This window comes from Cardiocondyla obscurior, linkage group LG28 (genome assembly GCF_019399895.1).
Source record: "Cardiocondyla obscurior isolate alpha-2009 linkage group LG28, Cobs3.1, whole genome shotgun sequence".
Lineage (NCBI taxonomy): Eukaryota > Metazoa > Arthropoda > Insecta > Hymenoptera > Formicidae > Cardiocondyla > Cardiocondyla obscurior.
The window spans coordinates 805,312-826,130 of NC_091891.1; the positions used below are offsets into that span (position 1 = coordinate 805,312).

Genomic DNA, 20,819 nt, shown 5'->3' on the forward strand with positions numbered 1-20,819 from the left:
TATCTATAAGACATGGCAGAGAAAAGCTTAAAAGCCGGACGCAATTCAAATACAGCCAGTCGTTCTATATTTTCCAGTAGGTGCTTCTGTAATGAACGCAATTTCAACAAGTCATGCACGTTGATAAAATCCTTTTAACGATCATTCTTTGCGCGGTAAGTGATCTGTATCAAGCGGGAGGAAGTTCACTTCTCTGATTCGTTTCGAGAAATTACAATTTCATTCTGCAATTAGTTTCTTCCTGCATATTTTGTATGAATAATTCTGCAAAATATCAATTTTATTATATATTAAATTAATAGAATTTGAATTAGTTATATTTCTTATTAATGAAAATAAAAATATAATTATCTTGAGTAGACAAACGTATGCTGCGGCGAGCAAACCTTGATACGGAATGCCAGGACATTTGATTCATCATCTTTCACGTGGCCGCAAGCATTGTTCAGCAATTTGCCCAATGTTTTTCCAAAACTTTGGCCCAGTTCATCGCAGCTCCAGGAATGGACCAGAGCCGGTGTTATAAGTTTATTACGTCTCGCATTTTCGGGTGGTAGTGAGCAAATGCATATCGAGTTCAAGCCTGAGGATGGGTTACGCGCCGCAAAATTTTATCAACAACGATATGGATATCGCGGAGAGCGACTCGTTGAACAATTGGGAAACGGCTTCGATCCTGATATTCGACTAAACAGGCAACCTAGTAGTCTTAGTACATTCTTAATGCCTCCTCCAAATCCTTTCAGAAGAGCTAGTAATCCGTATAACGCAAGGGCATTCAAATATATTTGATAGAAGTATAAACTAGCTTAAGTTAGCAGTAAATTAGAGTGTAGCTCTATCATTATAAAAGTCTAAAATAAGAATTTGTTATCAATATGTATTATTTATTTTTTTTTTAATAATATGTATGAAGTAAATAATAATTAGTAATTTAAAAAAATTAAAAAAAAACATGTAAAATGTATTAAAAGTTTTAATAATTTACACTGAAAGGCAGATATGACATTTGCTGCGGCGAACGACGACGGCGGCTGGCGTACGTGACTTCTTCCTTTCTAGGCGGCCGAGTGCGGGGAGGTGTAACAGGCCGTGTTCCTCTTTAATCCTCTGTGACTGTTGTTCTATGGAAAATCTACGCACGTGCTTCGTGTGAGATTCGACGCACCCCACGCCAAGATCACGTACGGTAGCCGCCGTCGCATCACCACGAACGCCATTCCTGACGGTAAGTGTACGTAGTCACGCGGTTTTCGTGAAAATTAAAATATTTACAATGCCCACACTTTCACATAATCCACTTGAAGAACTGTTCTTGTATCCCATGTAGGATACCAATGATCTTTCGCACGGTAGAAATGAAGTAATGCCTGTAAGAATTAATTGCATTGATTTAAAAATGTCTAGTATATTTTTATTTAATTTTGTAAATTTTTTTTTTTAATTTTAAAAACAATTGGAATATTTAATATACCTTTGATTCAACATTTCGCCAAGGTTTAACATATCCGCCGCTTGTAAGGTGATCTCCAAATTCGTTAACGCCTCCAACAGCTACGCCCAAAGTCAAATACGACTGCACAATAAATGACACAAAATTCTCAGCATCAGACTTAGTAAAATTATATAAACTATACAAGACTACGTTCAAAAAAAAAAAAAAAAAAACCAATATAAAAATATAATACAATCAATACCGGTTTTCCATACGATCCGTCGACTGTTTGCTCCCCATATTCCACATTGTCAACTTTTACTGTAACAAGCCCGCTCTTCCATTCGATTACAAAGGTATGAAAATCATTTGACCACAGCGTACTTGACCGTCTCTTGGGTAGTGCCGCGAGATTCTGTGTATTATTACGGCCTATGAGTTTGGTAAATCCACCAGCAGTTAGTATACGTCCATTGACAATTTTGCCGTTAGAAGTACTCAGCTCTTCATTGCCCACCGAAGATGCAATTCTAATCTCACGACTTATATCCATTTGCAACATATTCTCAGGGCTCTCCAGCATTATCACTATAAAATATTTATAACGATCAGGATCGTAAACAAAATTAATAAATATAAAATCATAAAAAACTTACATGGATACACCCAATCGCCATGTGGTAATTTGGCTCTTATTTCAATACGTCCGAATAAAAATTCAAATTTTCCCTTTGTATTAATACGTCCAGAAATTATAGGAGGCAGGATGTAAAAGCCAGAGGCATAACGTTCGCACACATTTGTACCAGGTTGGCCCGAGCAGCTAAGAAAAAATGTAATTAAATTGAATTCTTTATTTTAATTTATTTTCCAATTTAAATGATCTGTATACTTTTCTAGAATCAATGTTCCCTGCGAGATGAAATTACTGTCGTGTTTAGATTCAAGCAGTATTGGACTAATACGTAGCTTTCCCTCGTTTACATCCGTGACATCGTTAGTTATGTAGACAACAAATTCTTCATCCTAATATTAAAAAAGCATGATAGTTTAATCAGTGATTAAAATTGTTCTGAAAAAAACGTTTATTACGCACGTACCGGAGAAGTAGACATACGATTTAACGTATTCCAATTTGTAGTATTGAGATCATCAAAGTTGTCCTCAAAAATAAGTTCACCTGAACAAGCTTGACGACGTTTACCGTTTTCAAAGATCCATGTAGCTGATTTTGTCACGCAATTCTGCACATTTTCAATCGATTGGGGAACGAGAGCCCCAGCGTAAGTGTAGAAATCTAAAAATAAGACAAAATTAGTAATATAATATATAATAATCGATATAATAATTTTTAAAAATTGCAAACAATTATAATCGCTCTTTTTAAAAAAATTAAAATTATAAGTAAATGACAGATTACAATATTGCTTGACAATAGTTAAAAAATGTTAGTAGTATTATATAACCAAAGATTAATCTGTTTTTACTAATATTAAAAGAAAAAAAAAAAACTTGCCGATAACTCGATGCGACTGATCAATCAAATTGTAACCAAGACCTTGATATACAACGTGAATCCAATAATAGATAATATCATCTCTCTTTAATTGAGTACGCCGATCTTCATAAGTCCATTGTTCGTTGCGAACTTTCAGAATATCTTTTGCAATATGCCCCGCTTCTAAACCATCAAAATCCTCATTGAATTTTATATGGAAAGCCACTAATGTAATTCCATCCTCATCTGTAAAGAAATTATTATTTAGATTAATATAATTTAATAATTTTAATTATAGTTCAAGTAATTTATTTTTTTTTTATAAGTACCGAATGTCCTGCATAAATAAATATTTTATTTAATAATTAAAATTATATTTTTTTTACCTGGAATAGATACGCGTAATCCTGTTGGATGAAGTGGCTGCACCGTAGCTGACGGAGGCCGATAAACGGCATAATTTTCAGAAATATTTATAAGAAATGTTATCAAAAGAAACCATTTTGCAAAAGAAAAATGTTTTATCATTTTTATTTATTTAATTGCCGTTCTGGAAGTAATGTTTAATATTTCTTACGTTTTTTCTTTTTTTTTTCTTTCGATATTTGTCTTACATCAGTTCTTTGATTTTACTCTTTTGTCTTTTTTTTTTTTAATACTTGATTTCCGAAGGACAACCAGTTTATTTCTAAAAAGCAACCAATCGAGGAGACTAACAGAGATCCACCGAAGTATATTCAGGTGAATGATCCGTGATGCGCAGATACACTACTAACTTGTGGAGGATTCTTGCAGAGCCTTTTATTCCTCCTTCTATCCAAGTAAATACGTTGTTGAAAAACCGGATTGGTCACCGTATCAATTTACTGATATGAACATTATTGGTTAACCATTTATTCGTTATTGTATGTGTCAACTAATCTGCTAGTTATACTCTTTGAACTCTGAATCTACTGATATTGCTAAATTTTTTTTAATTATATAAGAATTATGTACATATTTATTTTCCTGTTGTATGAAAGCAATGATTTCGTAACTAAATTCATTTTTAATTACTGTGAAAAATTAAGTACCATAAAAATTTTTTAATTAAATTAAAGGTGTATTTATAAAACTTATTTTATCTGACATTCTTTCTTGCAAGTGTAGTTTTATTTAAAAATTGTTTCTCGTGATTAACAGTTATTTATACATTTTTTAAAAATAAATCATGATAAAAGAGTGTCTAAAAATATATAATTATATGGAATGTTAATACTCAACAACTATTAAACCTTTTTTTATTTAAATAAGTTATTAAATATTATGATACCGATTTAAAAATCCCAAAATGCAATTACTTATTGAAACTTTTGTTTTACTTCATCAGGCATACGATTTAAATACCATTGATGCAGCTGACCAGGCGCAGTAGCCAGAATTCCTCTCGCATTTACGTACGTTGTTTCTCGATCGTAGGAATAACGTTCACCATGTAGATCAGTTAAAACACCACCGATTGCGTGAAGAATAGCTTCGGGTGCGCAAGTGTCCCATCTCTTGCAGCCACGACTAGCAAACACGTAGGCGTGAGCCTTTCCTTCTAATAGAAGAATTACCTGCAAAATAGGCATAAAAAATTCCTTGATTACATATGCGTTCAAATAACTTGTCGATATGCATTATTATCAGGACTAAATAATTATCTGTGCATTTACTTTGTGTCCAGCACCACCAACGCGTATTACTTCATCGGGATTCAACGATTGTATAGCACTTTGGACAATACTGTCGGAATGCGAACTGAGAACAAATAATACGATATATTCAACGTAACAAAATATTCAAGTATAAACTAACGTTAAAGATATTCGTTACCGAGTGGTCGTGACTATTCTCTTTTCTTCTGGAGGCGACTTTGGCGTGAATCCTCCAAATCCCGCCCCGTCGATACCCCACAATGTACGACCGTTTTCTACATACGCGTCGCTTTCACCTATTTTGTAATAGGGTTGATGTATTACACCTCCGATCGCTTTTTTGCCGATCGCCACGCCGACTAACACCGTCACATGTTCCACCAGTCCTTGCGTATACTCCGTCGTACCTGCAATATAAATTCTTTTAATGACCAACGCTTATCTGCTTCGAAATATTTTTTAACATACAACAATTAAATTATATTTAAGTATCAAAATAAAAGCCACGGGTATATATCTTGCGTCTTACATTAAGGGAACTCTTGAGATTTAAAATATTAGTACCATCTAGAGGGTCCACCCAGACGCAGACGTCTTTAGGATTAACATCCTCCAAGTGAGCCGGTAATTTTAATTGCAGCACCTCTTGGTCCGCTTCCGTGATGATCCAGTCCGACGGTACTTCGCAGTTAGACGGCTCTTCCTCGCCAATAATTGTGATATTTGGAAATTGGCGACTGAGGGAAGTTATGATGCACCGTTGGGCGCAACGATCTGCCTCTGTTTGTAGATCGTTTTTGCCTTTTTCCACAATATTAAGCCCACCTTTGCTTAAAACATCCCGAATTATTTTACCAGCTTGTATCGTGGCCGATATAGAGGATGCTACTATGCGAGTTAACAAAGCGGCACTTTGAGCCATTTTATAAATTTTTCCAGATATAACAAAGGCGACGGTATATCATTGATAAGCTGCCCTCACTTCTGAAAAGCAAAAAAGATAATGCCTGAGCTATATCTAAGATATATCTTTCTCCCTTCTTCCAAAAATCGTAAGTAATATTAATTTGAAGATAATCTATCGCGTAAGAAAAATTGTAATTTAAATATTAACTTCGATATATTATCTCTACATAAAATGACGTGATAATTATATAAACTTCGTAACGAATTCTCGATTTAAATTATTCTATACTAAAAAAAAATTAAATTAAATTAAATAAATAAAATAAAAAACATAACCAAGTTAAATAACGTGAATATAAAGTTGCGGAATAAATGTACGAAAGAAACAATGCGAGATATACTTGAAACTTATAGTTCATTAATCTGTTTTATATAAATTACGTATTGTACAGACATTTGTTAATGACTTACAGTTGGCTGGGCTATGACGAGCGGAAAAAAAACGCCGCATCATATATATACGTTTCACTAGGAAGCAAAATTTATAGGTTAGATTAGTTTAAGTTTACATAAAAGCCACAACACATGTAGAAGCATTTCGAGTGCACATCTGATTAAAAAAAATAGAAATATAACGTTAAAAAAGTTGTGCAAGTTTGTTGAAAAGTTCGGTAAGATTAATTGAGAAATATTACATTAAAAAAAGGAAATGACATTGCATGTTTAAAATCCTTTATGATTATTATTGCATAGGACACTGCTTAAAAAAAAAATTTATATTTTTGTTTACAGATTGTAAATAAAATGTTACATAAAAGATTTTTACCTGCAATAACCCTCTGGTTGTCAAAAAAGAATAGACACATTTTAAATGCATATTGCTCGACATTAATTAATGACAATTCACCTGCAAACGACGAACAAATTTCTATTAATACTGCAAAAACAAAATTGATGGAAAAAATAGAATTGTCACCAGTAAAAAAGAAAAAAAAGGAAAAGCAAATAAATTACATCGAAAAGTCTATAATGCACGATAAAGAAATATTAGACATTATTAATTATATAGAGAAAGTTAATCCAGATGTAATCAATGTTGTCAAATCAATAAAATTGACGTTTAAAAAAGGTGATACAAATATACTGCATCTAATTGACAAAGATACGGCTGTAAAATATGCCTCTTTGATAGAAAGTGATCTCTCAAAAAATATGTGTTATGTTGCCGAATTGAATCCTGGTTTTTGCATATTAACGAGAGAGCTGTTGAAAATTGGTGTACCGTTAATTAATTTGTACGAAGGAAATACCAAAATACGCAAAATACTGGAAGAGATCTGTACAAAATATCCCGGAAGACTAAATCTAACTTCTTCTAAATATTCGAATCTCTTTGGATTAACGAGAGCATTTTACGATGACAAAATTACCGACGAAAAATATCAAAATAGTTTTAAAGCGATAGAAAACAAAAATTGGGAAGACAAAACTTATATGCAAGTTATAGGCGCGTCGGATAGCGTGAATTTATTTACATTTATTATATATAGTTTACTTTATCGAAAGGGTTTCATGTTTTTCGGAAGACCCGTTTTCTACATTGCTGTACTCCCATCTTTGTGGCATGTTAGTATATTAATCTTATTTTCTTTGAAATACCTTGAAGAGTATACTTGAACATAATTATACTAATATTTAGTTTTAATGTTTTAAAATGATAGAGGTACAATATCTGCACTATCAGCACAAATTACAGATTTTATACTTATACAAAGGTAATGTTCAAATTAATGTTTAACTACGAACTTCTTGGAATACTGAATAGAAAGGCTTTTATACCCTGGCCGAAAAAGAAACGTATAATGGTGAAAAAATCTAACTTATGGATGAAAGAGGATTGCGAGGAACTTTATGTGATAAAACTTGAACCAAAAGCTGATCTTTATTCAGAACTTTCGCAAGAAGATTGGATAACGTTTTCTTATTTTGTAAAAAATCATATGGGAAAACGCTCTAGCAGAGTGATACCCTCATTAGAGTGAGTGTAAAAAAAAATAATTATACTGCTTCCATTATTACAAAAAGATTTAAACACATCGTTCTTTAATGTACAATTCTGTTTCTAGAAAGTGGATTCCAGATTGTGGCATCAGACTAATAGCCAAAGACTATACGATATATACACAATTCGGGGACTTGACGCCAATACAATTTTTAGAACTCTATAAGGAATTTAAATCCTGGCCGGAATATAAAGAGAGTCATTTTATAGAATCTATGAATGACTCTTTAGGCGCATATGGTGAAGCAAAATTTTTAACCGAATAATTTAATAGTGTATATTTTGTAAATATACATAAATATATATTTTTGAAAACTCACCTTTTATATATTCCAAAAATTTATGTTGTAACTGTTGCTTATTAGGGTTTTTTTTTCTTTTTTTTTAAGATTAAATTGCATCAATTTATAGTTGCAGAACTGTAATATTTTCAGAGTTATAATCGATTTTTATCTCTTCCTTCTCTCAACTCCTGATGTGTGTATGTAAATTGCTTTCTCAGATCGCACATGTGCACGTATATGACGTGCCAATGTATTAGTGAAGATTATCGCTTTGGTCAGCATACTCTTTCATTTTCTTTTGTTTGACAGTGGTTAGCCTTGAAACATCATAGTCACCGTTACATCGGCTCAGTGTAATTGCGCGTATGCGTTCGAGAGTATCTTGAAACATCTTTCTCAAGTTCACAAGTTCTCGCGTATTAACACGTGTTCGATATTATTATATTTTCTTTTCTCATCAGTGGGAATCAACGTATTGCTAAGAACTGTAAGGAAAACATTTATCTTAATATGAAAAGTATCGATTAGAACCAGGATGCAGTTGTTAGTATATAATTATATTACTAATGACTATTCAGAGAGTTTTTATTGAAATTATAATGGCCGTACGCTTTAAAGCACATCGCGAGTTTTCTGCTTAGTTGGCTATTGAAAATGCTCGGGAGCATAGCTGGAAATGTTGAACATTTACGTTACCAAGTTTAATATTTTAACTAATTTCTGACCGTCTATAAAATATCATTGAACTCTAGTTATAACTGGCTTTCGTATTTGTGTCAATCGTAAGTTACAGATAAGAAAATAAAAGAAATAGATTAAATATTTTTTTTTTTTTACATCTCCACGTATTGCGTTTATAAATGTATGTATAATTTTCTTAGCGACTCAATTTCTAGTCCAGTAGTGAAGATGAAGTTTTTGTACATCGGTTTTACCTTTTTCGCATATAATTATGTAATATGGGGTCAACAAATATCATTTCCAAATGATGAAGAAATATCACACGTCAGCGGCGGCAACTCTACGGTAATATACATATTAACATTAAATTTATATAAAGAATTGTATTGATACTTGTTTTTTTTTTTATATAATTTTTACAGAATATAACAGAACGTATACCTGTATCGATACCAGGTAGTTGCCCGCAAGACATGCTTCTTTATCCAGGGGACACTGACAAGAACGCATGGGTGTGCGATTGTAGGCCACGATTCTTGTACTTTCCGTTAAATAATTCCTGCCACGAAGCCTACAGGCAAGGTCCTTGTCCGCCCAAGTTCTATGTCATTCTTCCTGAGGACGAAGCAGTCCCTCGTTGCGTGGAAAATCCTTGTTTGGAGGACGGTGTGGTGCAGTATAATGGTACATGTTATCCTCTTAGAACAATTGGGGGTCCATGTGCACCAGACGGGGTAATAGGTGTGAATGAAACTACCTTCCAATTGGAATGTGTGGAAACAAGTATTGCACCTTTTATAATAATTGATGTTCCAACAAGAACATGTCCACCGGGCAGTCGCAGGAGCACACTCGGAGTATGCAAAAAAGTATCATAAATATATTGATCCAGGTTGTCGTACGCTATTTCAATGTCTTATACATATATATACATATATATATATATTTTTTTTTTTAATGATTTGATATGTGATGCATATGCTGCAATGTTATATGCATTCAACTTGCTAGGTTAAACATAAATAAAGTCAGATTATTTGAGTTAATTTCAATATATACATTTTATACCATAATTTATATACAAAATTATACTTTTTAATAGATACACTTAAAAAGCATTAAATAACAGTCTAAGCATCATACAACAAGTTTTTATTTTATATCCTTATAATTTTAATAACTTGGTGGGCTATTATGAAATATATATATAATAAAACTTGGGAAGATATGAAAACAATTATAAATTTCCATTACTTATATTCCTATAATTATATATATGTTTATTTGACTATTTAGAAACATACTATATATATGTATTTTTTCTTAAAAAATTTTTTTAGCATTTAAATTAAAAACAAAAAAAAAAAACAAATTAAATAATAACAAAATAATAAAAAAATTTTTAAGATCTTTTTTTCACTTATAAACAAGAACACGAATATACTTCCGATTATCTCAAATTATTTTTTATTATGTTTATATGCATTATGCTCATCTCTCAATAAAAATTTTACTTTATAAAATTAATTGGCTCTGAACACAGAATAGTAATAGATTAATATATTACTTTACTCACTGTGAATTCTATATGTTTTTAAGATAATGGAGAATTTTGTATATAGTGTCTTGTATGTAATTATTCGCGCGGATATACGTTCTGACGTTTTTATATCCCGTTCGTCGTAAGCAAATTAGCAAACATTATTATCAAGTTTACCCTGAGAAATTAAATGTCAAATTTACCACTTTTTAACTTGGCTCTTGCTGCTGATTGCTCGTGGTGGCTTCTATTAATCTCTGCCTTTCTCTGTACATGGAAACTTTCATGTTCTCTAGCTGATGATACCTCAGCAGTTTTAAGACAGCAAAAACGGATAAACCGACCCAAACGGACAAGCTGCTCCAAATGCCAAACTGAGCAGCACCGAGCTCGATATAAAAGCCAGATGTATCAATACCGTCGGCTTTGTCGATATCATTTCCGGCTGCTAGCTCGCACGACGGAAATCTTTTAGTCATGCATTGACACCACGTCATAAAACCTAAGGTCACGATGATCGCCGCGATCAAAGTGACGGTGGTGAGAATAATTGACGCTACAACGTCGACGAACGCGGAGAGGAACGAGCTGTCCTCGCTGCGGTACATGAACAAAGACAGCCGGTAGATTTGTATCGTCGATGTCACAAGGAGTATTAGGCCAATGAATATCGTATAATTGCAGTACGCTTGCGAGGCCCAGTTCCCCACGAACTGGCCATCCGACTCTTGCCAAACGCCGGTTGAAAACAAAAGACAGTGTCCTCTAGAAAAAAAAAATGAAAGCTAGGATAAGAAAGATGCCCGACGGTGTCGTTTCGTCGTGATACCGAGCGTGAGTTTACCTGAACTCATCCTGATGCAGACTCATAGGCACGATGATGCAGAGCGACAGGATGAGGGCCACGACGTAACCCGCTATTTGGCTGAGAAGCAAAATGTTTGACAGTGCCATACTCGGAGGCTTTACGGACGAGGTTGTAGAACGGGAGTATCTCGAAGCCCGATCTGCCCGAAGTAAACGACGAACGCAGTCACGGTTGGTTACGGCGCAAGTCGAAATCCATGGGCCATGGTATCATTTCTTTTATCGAGAGATTCCTCGAGTCGACGAGAGCGATTCCCGCACTCGGGCTGTAGTTAGGCTTGTCAAAATAACTCGTGGACGTGATCGTGGTATCAGCGCTGGAATCACGATGCCGATAAGAAACCGACGTTACCGACCAGCTAATTAAGATTTGAGGTTACGTCAGCTGGCTGGTTGACGTCGATCGGCACTCGGTACTACGCACTCGGTGAGCTCTCGCATCTAATTGGTACATTCTTTTAGATTTAAAAATATTCATGCACAAGTTCTTTGTGGATGTGAGGTGAAGCCTAGTGTAGACGCTCTCGTTTTCTTTTATAATTCTCACACTTGTTAGCACTACCAATAATTACGGATGGCTTATAAGCGAACGGTCGATGTACGTATTCGCTTCTTTCGCCTACTAATATGATTACATAATTACTTAGCAGGTAAATAAGTAAGTAGACTTTCTGGCTTTAAAGTTTAAAAGAAATGTTTGAAAGTAAAGGATGAAAATAGAATCATTATCCAGTATAATTGTCTGTAAATGTGTCGTCATGTTTACAAAGATCTTGTACTTTTCTATTTTTAATGATATCAGTAGAGATAAGCGTACAAATTTTTCGTATTATAATATACATTGAAGTAATTTAAAGTCTGCCAGCACTTCAAACTGACTTTTGTTAAAATGTCTCGCACGGTATGTATATGTAACATGTATGTGAAAATTTATATAATTATTACTTATTTTTTTTTTTTTTTCAGAAATATTAGATTGCTATAATTTTGCAAATTTTAACATTATTTAAAATGACTGAAATGGAAGAAATTGTTGAAGAAAGAATAAATCCAGCTAAGGAACAAAATAAAAAACATGATAATGAAGCCAGGTAAAGTAAATGAATTATTTTTGTACAACATAGATATTAATTTTTTTTTTTTTTATTGCACATACAATTAAAAAGTCACCTGCAATAGTAATTTACATACAAGTTTAGATATATTTCATGTTATTTATTATTTTATTTTAAAAGAAAAAGGTATGTTTTTTTTCTTTTTGCAGTAATCTATTACGGGCTGCCCATAGAAGTTCAAAAAAAAATTTTACATTGACAGATGTAATCCCACAGGTGAGATTTTGAAACTTTACATAGACATATAACTTATAGATCTGTATACAATTGAAGTGGATTGATTAATATATTAAAATTAATGTATTTAAATTTTTTTAGATTATTACAAGCTGTATAATTCATTGTATAACCATAAAAGCTGGCATAAACATGGCTTACAGTACTATTTTATTAGATGGTTTAGAATCAGATAATGGTAATATGAAAGTAACTGAAAGTGAAAGTTCGTGGATTGGTTAGTTTGTATTACTTTGCATTTGTATTTAAATACTAGAGTAGAGGTAGAAAAATAGTAGAAAAGTAGAATAGTATTGTTTTATAGTGCTGTGTGGCTTAGACTATGTGGTAATCAGTAGAGATTTAGATAACCACAGTAATGTTTTATATTATTTTGTGTTTATTTTTTTCTACAGCAAGTCTAGTTACAATAACGTTGCCGATAGGATCGCTCATTGCGGGTCCTTTAATGGATAAATTTGGACGGAAGATAGTTTCTTTGGTGTCTTGCATTCCCGCAGCAATATCATGGGTTTCATTAATATTTGCCAAATCTTTAACGACTATTTATGCGGCTCGAATTATAGCTGGAATCGCAGCAGGCTTAACAACCGTCGGTTTGGTTTATATATCGGAAATTACGCATCCGCAAATCAGACCGATGCTTCTATGCCTTAACTCTGTGTTTGTGTCGCTGGGTATATTGATTACCTGTTGTCTAGCTGTGCTACTAGACTGGCGCCAAATGAATATAATTTTCTTCGCACTAGAGTGCTGTATTTTTTTATTACTTTTTTTTGTACCTGAAAGTCCTTACTGGCTTGTATGTTTTCAAAATGGCATGCTTAATGAGAAACAAATGCATAAAATGAAGCATAATTTGAAACGGCTTAACAGAAGGCAAACAGTGAGTACGATTCTTCAATATCTACACGAAACGTTTTAAAGATATCGACAAATTAATTTTTATTCATGTTTTTTTTTCTTCTTTTTTTTTTAGATTTATGAGGAAGAATGTTTGCGAATTATGGAGACGTGCAAAAACCGCGTAACGAACGGCGAAGCGCCTAAAACTATTGCAGTATCCATAAAAAATTATTTTCACAAATTTACGTCGCCGGAAGCCTATAAGCCTCTGTTGATACTTTTCGCACTTTTCTTACTGCAACAGTTATCTGGTGCTTATGTAGTCATATTTTATGCCATTTCTGTCTTTCGCGAAATGGGTGGCACATTTGGCAAAAGTTTTAACGAACATGGTGCGTTTGTTATGCTGGGAATTATTCGATTTATTATAAGTATAATTACTGTTTTTTGTAGTAGAAAATATGGCAGAAGAGTTCTTTGCATCTTGAGTGGAATTGGAATGGCTATTTCTATGTTTCTTTCTGGAATGTATATGCATTTTGCAGTGTGGTACGATGAAAATGGTAATACAGAGGAAATAGCAAGCCAAAAGTGGTTATTGTTGTTCTTTGTGTTATCTTACATCTGTACGAGTTCTTTTGGATTTGTGGTCATACCGTGGACATTAATCGGGGAATTATTACCACTCTCTATACGTGGTATCGGTGGGGGTCTTGTGGTTTCCGTCGCTTATATTATGATGTTTGGCGTTGTCAAAAGCTATCCGTACATTTCGAAAAGCATGAGCATTGAGAGCATCTTTTTTTCTTTCAGCTTTATGTCGTTAACCGGTACCGCTTTTGTATATTTTTTTCTGCCCGAAACTCTGGGCAAATCGTTCTCCGATATCGAAAAGTTTTTCTCCGCAGGAGCAAGAAAAACGCCCGATGCTAATTCTGAACAGCCGTGATCGTGTAGCTTTTACTTTGCTTCCTTTTAATTATGTAGATGTTGCATGTAGTGTTTTTAATTATTCGGATCGATGTACCTGCGGGGTACATTTTAATGCTTTAATCTTGACAATAAATGAGGGAACAATATTGAGTAATTTTGCCAATGTAAAATGTTATAATTACTCTTCGAATAAGAATTAAAGCAATTTTTATATATAATTCCTTTACATGGACATTCTAACGTCAAGTATTATTTTGATAATAATTTTTTTCGGCCGATTAGTATCAAGTTTTTTTTTTTTTTTTTTTTTTTTTTACAAAAATATTCAAACATTAATACTGCTCAACTTGCAAATAATCAAAAGAGATAGAATATTTAGCTAATTAAAGTCAACCAGCGGTCAGGCTGGTGACGAGCTTGTATTTTTTTAATCGAGTTTAATAAATTGTAGGCCTAGATGATAGACAAAAATATAAAATACAAACGATTAGAAAGTTGTATTAAATAATAAGTTTCTATATTTTATTCAAGCAAAATTTGGTTTTGTAAGCGTTAATTAATTAATTAATGCCTGTTCCACGCCACGTGTATTGCTAATAATGTACATACCGCCAGTAATACTTAGTAAATGCTCGCATATTAGTCTAATGCATGAAAACATATATTTTACATACATATAAACGTATTCGCATAAAAGTGCATAGGAGGAAGTTATTTTAATAGAAGGTTGCATGACGTGAAAGCAGCTTGGCACGTATCGTTCCACTCATAAATAATAATAAAAAAAAAAAAACATGTGACTTTTATACATCTTAATATTATATTTATAATATTCTTACTTTAAAGCATTCGAGAGTATCAAGATTTTATTGTTGCATGAAAATTCAGTAAAAATGTAATAAACACATAAATATGTCGTGTACAATAACGCGTGGCAGTATATATACCTACAACATAATTTTATATTTTATCCAATAAAATATAAAAAGAAGCATTAGCTTTAAACAGTTTTATTTTATTTTTTTTTATTTTTACTAAAAAAAATAAAAGAATGTGTCATTCGTATGGTTCGCAAACTCGCGAAAGGAAAAGAAAAAAATAAAAGGCGATAAACGGCAGTATATGAATCGTATAACCGGTTGGAGCGGTCCCCAATACTTAATTTTAGCCGTTTCTCTTTTTGTTTTTCTCGTTTCTTACACTGGCAACTAGCGTATCCGGTACGTTGCGTTAATATCGTGGCACACGTAACACTTGGTTCGTTTGAACAGGCATAATTTCCACGCGCCAAGTGTCCCGCGGTGATGCTGAATTCTCACTCACCTGTTGCAGATGTGCATGTGACGATATGAACGAAACACGTGAGGAATGAGGCACCTTACGCGCCCAAGCGTCGCTCCGTCATAACCTAACGCAATCGACGGTATCTCGACAACAATAAACCGCAACAGCTGGCATGCCGAGCGTTTGATACCTGACAATCTTTGCATCAGGATGGTATATTCTGACGGCGCACTCCGGAGAAAATGGTGGCCATCCGGCGCAAATTTTTCGTGAAGCTGTCATTTTGCACGTTGTACATAATCGGCGTCCTGATCATTGCCAAGCAATTATTCCGTGCTAATGACAATCCTAAGGTTTACAAGGAGCAGCCCGCGCTCCCGAGATACGCCAACAACTCTTACAAGCAGAAAGATGTGGATGTTGCATTACACAGATTACAGATAGAAAAGTAATGTTTTTGTTTTCTTTTGTTTTTTATTAAAAAAAAATTTTTTTTATGTACTATTGATTTAATATTTCATCGACTTGTGCAGTTGCAACTGCTGGTTTCGTCCTCGAGTCGTGTACTAATTGTCTTCCTTTTATTTTCGATGTAAATAACACATTGAACTGGCATGTTACTAATAATAAACTTATTAGGCGTAGATACTATGTTAAATTGTGGCAATTATTTTAGATATGAGCAGCAGATATTAAAATTGGAACGTGATGTTGTACCTGGACTTGGAGACGACGGACGACCCGCGTATCTATATGGAAAAGACAAGGTTTTAGGTGAAGCAGCGCTTGCAAAAAAGGCATTGAATGTCATACTTTCTAATAAAATATCGTTGACAAGAAAATTACCAGATGTACGCAACCCACTGTAAGATTTTAATATGCATAGTATAGCATTTGAAAGAAACACAAATTTTATATAAATATAATATATGTAGATGCATTAAAAAAAAATTTTTTTTCTATATTTTAAGCACATATAATTTTTATTTATTCCAGATGTGCAAATCTTACGTATGATAAATTACTGCCAAGCGCTAGTATAATCATTATTTTTTATAACGAACCGTGGAGCGTTTTATTACGCACGGTGCACAGTGTTTTGAAGGGCTCTCCAACAAATCTGTTAAAAGAGATTATTTTAGTAGATGATCACAGTGAAGAAGGTATTGCACACAATTAGTAAAATAAGATGTAAATCAATATGCCGATAATTTCTTACGGCGCATAACTGCTTGTTACTGTTATATTATAAAATCTAGCAATTATATTTTTTTACAAAATAATTACAAAACACATTTTTATATAATATAATTATTAAATTAACTAAATACATAATAAAGTATTAATTATATTTAAAACTTACGTATAATATTATTAATTTGCAGAAGAACTCCAAGGAAAATTGGATTATTATCTTTTAACGCGTTTACCTCGCAAAGTAAAATTACTTAGATTGCCATATAGACAAGGATTAATACGCGCTCGTCTACATGGGGCTAAAAATGCTAGCGGTGATGTTCTCGTCTTCCTAGATGCACATTGCGAAGTTATTAAAGACTGGTACTTTAATTTGATATTTAATTAAAAGTTGCTACTCTTTTATATCTAATTTTTGATGTTTTAAATATTAAATTAATTTTACATTTAATTTAGGGAGATTATAAGAACTTTATTAATACATGCATTCGAACATAATGCAGGTTGCAACCTCTGCTACAACGAATAAAGGATAATGAAAGTGCCGTTCTAATGCCAATAATTGATAACATTTCCGAGGAGACGTTAGAATATTTTCACGACAACGAGGCATTTTTCTTCCAAGTCGGTGGTTTTACATGGTCGGGACATTTTACGTGGATAAATATTCAGAAGCACGAAGTTGAGTCGCGCGTTTCTCCAATATCACCAACTAGATCTCCTACTATGGCAGGAGGTCTGTTTGCTATCGATAAAAGATATTTTTGGAAAATCGGTAGTTACGATAACAAAATGGATGGATGGGGAGGTGAAAACTTGGAGATATCCTTCAGAGTGAGTGAAAGCTTTTCAAGTATGTTTATTAAAAGTACGACGCAAGCTTGTAGGCATGCACAATAAATTAAATTATGCTCAATGAAATGATTGTCTTATTGATAAATTCTTTTACTAGATTTGGCAATGCGGCGGTACGCTGGAAATTATTCCTTGCTCCCGCGTTGGCCATATATTTCGAAACTTTCATCCGTATAAATTTCCAAATGATAAAGATACTCATGGAATAAATACTGCTCGTTTAGCATTTGTATGGATGGATGAATATAAAAGATTATTTTTACTTCATCGTAGTGAATTCAAGGTAAGATCAAATATAATGCAATTTAGATCCTTGCATTTTTAAAAATAAATGACGTCCGTAGGATAATCCAAAACTCATTGGAGATATAAGCGAACGTTTGGAATTGCGAAGGAAGCTAAAGTGTAAAAGTTTCAAATGGTATCTTGACAATATTTATCCAGAAAAATTCATTCCTGATGAAAATGCAATAGCTTACGGCCGTGTCAGGTTGCGTAGTAGACGATTATGTTTAGATAATCTGCAACACGAGGAAGATAAACCATACAATTTAGGTTTATATAATTGTCACACCAAGTTATATCCAAGTCAGGTATGCAAGTCGATATAGATTTAAATGTTAATCCATTCAAATTTTAATTTAATTTTAAAGATTTATTATATTCGGCTTTTATATTCGGCAATTTAGTTTTTTTCGTTGAGCAAGTCTGGTGAATTACGAAGAGAAGAAACCTGTGGAAGAATATTGGACAACGATTCAAAACCGCATGTGCAAGTTGAAATGTCCGATTGCAACAATGAAAAGGACGGAAAGGAATGGATATTAACGAAGGTACCATTTATTTTAAATTTAACGAGTATTATACTGATCACGAATAATTAAACGAAGTATTTCTTTTAATTATAGGATGGCAGGATAATACACGTAGAGACTGGTCTTTGTCTTGATGGTACTAAATTACATAGCGATCAGGATGTGCAAGCGAATCGTTGCGCTAATGTACCAGATCAACTCTGGAAATTCGATGTCTACTCTAATAAAATGCTATTTGCATAGCATATCCTGCATCGTGTATCTCTATACTGCACATACTTTATTGTATTTTTTCATCCTTTTTCTTATTTCAGAAGGTTTTGGATACAAAAACTTTAAAAAAAATATTTTTCTCTACGATATAAATTGAAATTTCTTGTTAATGTAAAATATCAATTTTTTTATAATTTATCTTTGTTAATAATTTTTTATGTATAATAAATGTACGAATTTTATGGAAATAGCTCCGAGAAGGGAATATTTAAGAAGATATTATTGACGATGCCAGTTAACCATGGGTCCCATACGTTGGATGTGAGTGGTAGCATTACGCGATATAACGCCGGCCAAAATTCATTTACAAAAATTATGGCAAGATCGTCTGAAAATAAAAGTTGATACATAATCATACGATTAAAAACACAAATCATACAATTACTATATAAATGTAATTATAAATGTATTATATGTAAATAAATAATTTTAATGGTAAGCTTTTTAAATGATAAATTAGGTGCTTAGGTTTTTTTTATAAAATTAATTATATATATACATATATATTGGATACAGAAAATATAACAACGGAATTACATACGTTTTAATTTAATACTTACTGAACTGCTTGTTTCCATGAAATAAATCGTCGAAATACACTTTAAGTTTTTTGATTGTCGGAAGAACACGAACATGTTCCACGGTCCATGTATCGTTTACTACACGTCCTGTTAAATCCCACGTTGCTTTGACATCATCAGCAGTTACATTAAAATGAGCTGTCACATAAATAATACATTGTTATAAATATTAAATATAAAAATAAACTTTGTATATCGATCTTTGAGCTCTTCTTATTCGATTAATAATTGAATTAAAAAACAAAATTATTATTACTGTACCCTTATCAGCAATCCTAAATATGCCGCCTAGAGTACCATTTAGTTTTACTTCACCTTCTATAATTATTTGTGGTACTAGTACATCAATTTCTAAACGGAAATTGTTGTCAAGAAAGTGTGTTCTTACGTCATAAAAATTAGCTCTTGATAAACCAGTTGCAGTAGTATCGCTCAAAATAACTTCTGCATTAATTTCACCTGAGTTAAACACAATTATTCCATATTTATAATATAGTGGATCCAGAGAAGGAAAGTTAATTTCTGGATATCCTACAAAACGATTAAACCAATATTTAATCCATAATAAAGTCACAGGCATAATATAATATTTACATTTCATTTAAAAGATATAAATTGATTTAAATACATGACATCATTAAAAACTTGCATATTTTAAAATTACCTTTAATTAATTGTGGCCATGTTTCTTCCAAGTAACGTTTTAAACAAGCAGAATAATTATCTGAATCACGTTTGCAACTGGTTATAGCTAAAAAAAAGCACAATAATTTATTTTTGTGATATAATTAGAATGTATTTAAATTAATACTTACGTAGTTTAGATTCTCCAGTAATAAATAATCCAAATATTACAACAAATACACTATAAAGCACATAGGGTGACATATTGATGGTCTGGTACTTCAATTCAGCAACAATTCAATTAATAAGATTGCAGTCATGCAGCCTTATATATAAAATGTTAGCTCTAAGGAGTTTGCAATAAGCCAATATAATTCTATAAATGTAAACATATAAAAAGTTAAGGTCAGATGAACAATAATTTAAACGGTAGTCACAGTCCACTACATATCTTGATATCAAGTTTTAAGACTGACATGATTGGAGATTTCAAACTGATAGCTATACTTACCAAGGTTAAAGAATAAATTATCTTTTTATAAACAGGATATATATATATATATGCGTCAAGAATCCTCATCTGCACCTCACTGCAGAAATGCAGACTAATATTTCAGATCTTAATTGACAAATTCTAAAACAAAATTAAACTTGTACATAATAATTCAATTTTTTTTTATTAATTATTTACTTTACGTATGTGTGTTTGTCGTTTATATGTCGTTTATATAATGAAAGAAATATTACAATGTAAAATGTCTGAAAATTATTTAAAAAAAAAAAAAAAAATTTTTTTTTAGAGAAACCTGACAGCACTACTTACAAAAGAGTTGTATGCTATTTTAGGCACAATGTCATTGTAGAAAGCGATGGTAACGTAAAGAAAATTGTTGAACCTTATCCTTTATCCACTATTCACTGCAGACTGGAATAATATCCGAAGTAGTAACTGCGTGCTACATGGGAAATGATACTGCTGTACTTTTATGACGCAATTTCACTTTAAAATACCAAATAAAATGAAACGCGGAATGCTACACTAATTTGCCTAAAAAAGTACGAAGAATGAGGTCAACGAAAGGAAGTCAGAACAGGTTTACTTTCATT

At 32.7% G+C, this 20,819-nt stretch overlaps 9 protein-coding genes across 13 annotated transcripts; 5 read left to right on the top strand and 4 right to left on the bottom strand.

Moving 5' to 3' along the window:
* The first annotated feature begins 57 nt into the window (after positions 1-57).
* LOC139112327 (uncharacterized) lies at positions 58-852 on the top strand. The gene is made up of 2 exons (XM_070673302.1): positions 58-155; positions 361-852. Exons 1-2 carry the CDS (start codon positions 114-116, stop codon positions 790-792), a joined length of 474 nt encoding a protein of 157 aa, XP_070529403.1. The 5' UTR covers positions 58-113; the 3' UTR covers positions 793-852.
* Positions 853-866: 14 nt separating this feature from the next.
* On the bottom strand, positions 867-3,599 carry LOC139112307 (gram-negative bacteria-binding protein 1-2). The gene is made up of 8 exons (XM_070673272.1): positions 3,320-3,599; positions 2,952-3,179; positions 2,536-2,732; positions 2,328-2,461; positions 2,092-2,258; positions 1,698-2,023; positions 1,475-1,576; positions 867-1,370 (listed from the first exon to the last, which is right to left on the bottom strand). The coding sequence occupies exons 1-8, from the start codon at positions 3,459-3,461 to the stop codon at positions 1,272-1,274; spliced, it is 1,395 nt and encodes a 464-aa protein (XP_070529373.1). The 5' UTR covers positions 3,462-3,599; the 3' UTR covers positions 867-1,271.
* A 464-nt stretch (positions 3,600-4,063) lies between these two features.
* On the bottom strand, positions 4,064-6,428 carry LOC139112316 (3'(2'),5'-bisphosphate nucleotidase 1). The gene is made up of 6 exons (XM_070673286.1): positions 6,345-6,428; positions 5,990-6,046; positions 5,177-5,596; positions 4,791-5,019; positions 4,631-4,715; positions 4,064-4,531 (listed from the first exon to the last, which is right to left on the bottom strand). Exons 3-6 carry the CDS (start codon positions 5,532-5,534, stop codon positions 4,274-4,276), a joined length of 930 nt encoding a protein of 309 aa, XP_070529387.1. The 5' UTR covers positions 5,535-5,596; positions 5,990-6,046; positions 6,345-6,428; the 3' UTR covers positions 4,064-4,273.
* Mttfb2 (mitochondrial transcription factor B2) lies at positions 6,053-7,899 on the top strand. Its single transcript, XM_070673274.1, has 4 exons — positions 6,053-6,189; positions 6,311-7,144; positions 7,240-7,556; positions 7,645-7,899. The coding sequence occupies exons 2-4, from the start codon at positions 6,323-6,325 to the stop codon at positions 7,844-7,846; spliced, it is 1,341 nt and encodes a 446-aa protein (XP_070529375.1). The 5' UTR covers positions 6,053-6,189; positions 6,311-6,322; the 3' UTR covers positions 7,847-7,899.
* Positions 7,900-8,208: 309 nt separating this feature from the next.
* On the top strand, positions 8,209-9,693 carry LOC139112323 (uncharacterized). Of its 4 annotated transcripts, none has more exons than XM_070673296.1 (3): positions 8,209-8,351; positions 8,746-8,890; positions 8,968-9,693. In XM_070673296.1, exons 2-3 carry the CDS (start codon positions 8,774-8,776, stop codon positions 9,421-9,423), a joined length of 573 nt encoding a protein of 190 aa, XP_070529397.1. In that variant the 5' UTR covers positions 8,209-8,351; positions 8,746-8,773; the 3' UTR covers positions 9,424-9,693. The 4 variants fall into 4 exon arrangements, with proteins under 4 accessions (XP_070529397.1, XP_070529399.1, XP_070529398.1 ...); XM_070673298.1 differs by having other exon boundaries at positions 8,223-8,351; positions 8,761-8,890; XM_070673297.1 differs by lacking the exon at positions 8,209-8,351 and adding an exon at positions 8,475-8,646.
* LOC139112322 (transmembrane protein 179) lies at positions 9,172-11,063 on the bottom strand. The gene is made up of 2 exons (XM_070673294.1): positions 10,930-11,063; positions 9,172-10,850 (listed from the first exon to the last, which is right to left on the bottom strand). Exons 1-2 carry the CDS (start codon positions 11,037-11,039, stop codon positions 10,295-10,297), a joined length of 666 nt encoding a protein of 221 aa, XP_070529395.1. The 5' UTR covers positions 11,040-11,063; the 3' UTR covers positions 9,172-10,294.
* A 1,329-nt stretch (positions 11,064-12,392) lies between these two features.
* Positions 12,393-18,695, top strand: LOC139112302 (polypeptide N-acetylgalactosaminyltransferase 1-like). Of its 2 annotated transcripts, none has more exons than XM_070673261.1 (10): positions 12,393-12,521; positions 15,416-15,815; positions 16,044-16,232; positions 16,364-16,530; positions 16,753-16,927; positions 17,068-17,398; positions 17,517-17,702; positions 17,764-18,012; positions 18,109-18,252; positions 18,328-18,695. In XM_070673261.1, the coding sequence occupies exons 2-10, from the start codon at positions 15,610-15,612 to the stop codon at positions 18,475-18,477; spliced, it is 1,797 nt and encodes a 598-aa protein (XP_070529362.1). In that variant the 5' UTR covers positions 12,393-12,521; positions 15,416-15,609; the 3' UTR covers positions 18,478-18,695. The 2 variants fall into 2 exon arrangements, with proteins under 2 accessions (XP_070529362.1, XP_070529363.1); XM_070673262.1 differs by lacking the exon at positions 12,393-12,521 and adding an exon at positions 15,209-15,340.
* On the top strand, positions 12,663-14,301 carry LOC139112308 (facilitated trehalose transporter Tret1-like). The gene is made up of 2 exons (XM_070673273.1): positions 12,663-13,190; positions 13,284-14,301. The coding sequence occupies exons 1-2, from the start codon at positions 12,663-12,665 to the stop codon at positions 14,097-14,099; spliced, it is 1,344 nt and encodes a 447-aa protein (XP_070529374.1). The 3' UTR covers positions 14,100-14,301.
* On the bottom strand, positions 18,494-20,811 carry LOC139112321 (protein takeout-like). Its single transcript, XM_070673293.1, has 7 exons — positions 20,536-20,811; positions 20,224-20,346; positions 19,904-20,088; positions 19,753-19,839; positions 19,350-19,619; positions 19,068-19,226; positions 18,494-18,835 (listed from the first exon to the last, which is right to left on the bottom strand). The coding sequence occupies exons 3-7, from the start codon at positions 19,974-19,976 to the stop codon at positions 18,687-18,689; spliced, it is 738 nt and encodes a 245-aa protein (XP_070529394.1). The 5' UTR covers positions 19,977-20,088; positions 20,224-20,346; positions 20,536-20,811; the 3' UTR covers positions 18,494-18,686.
* Positions 20,812-20,819: the final 8 nt, after the last annotated feature.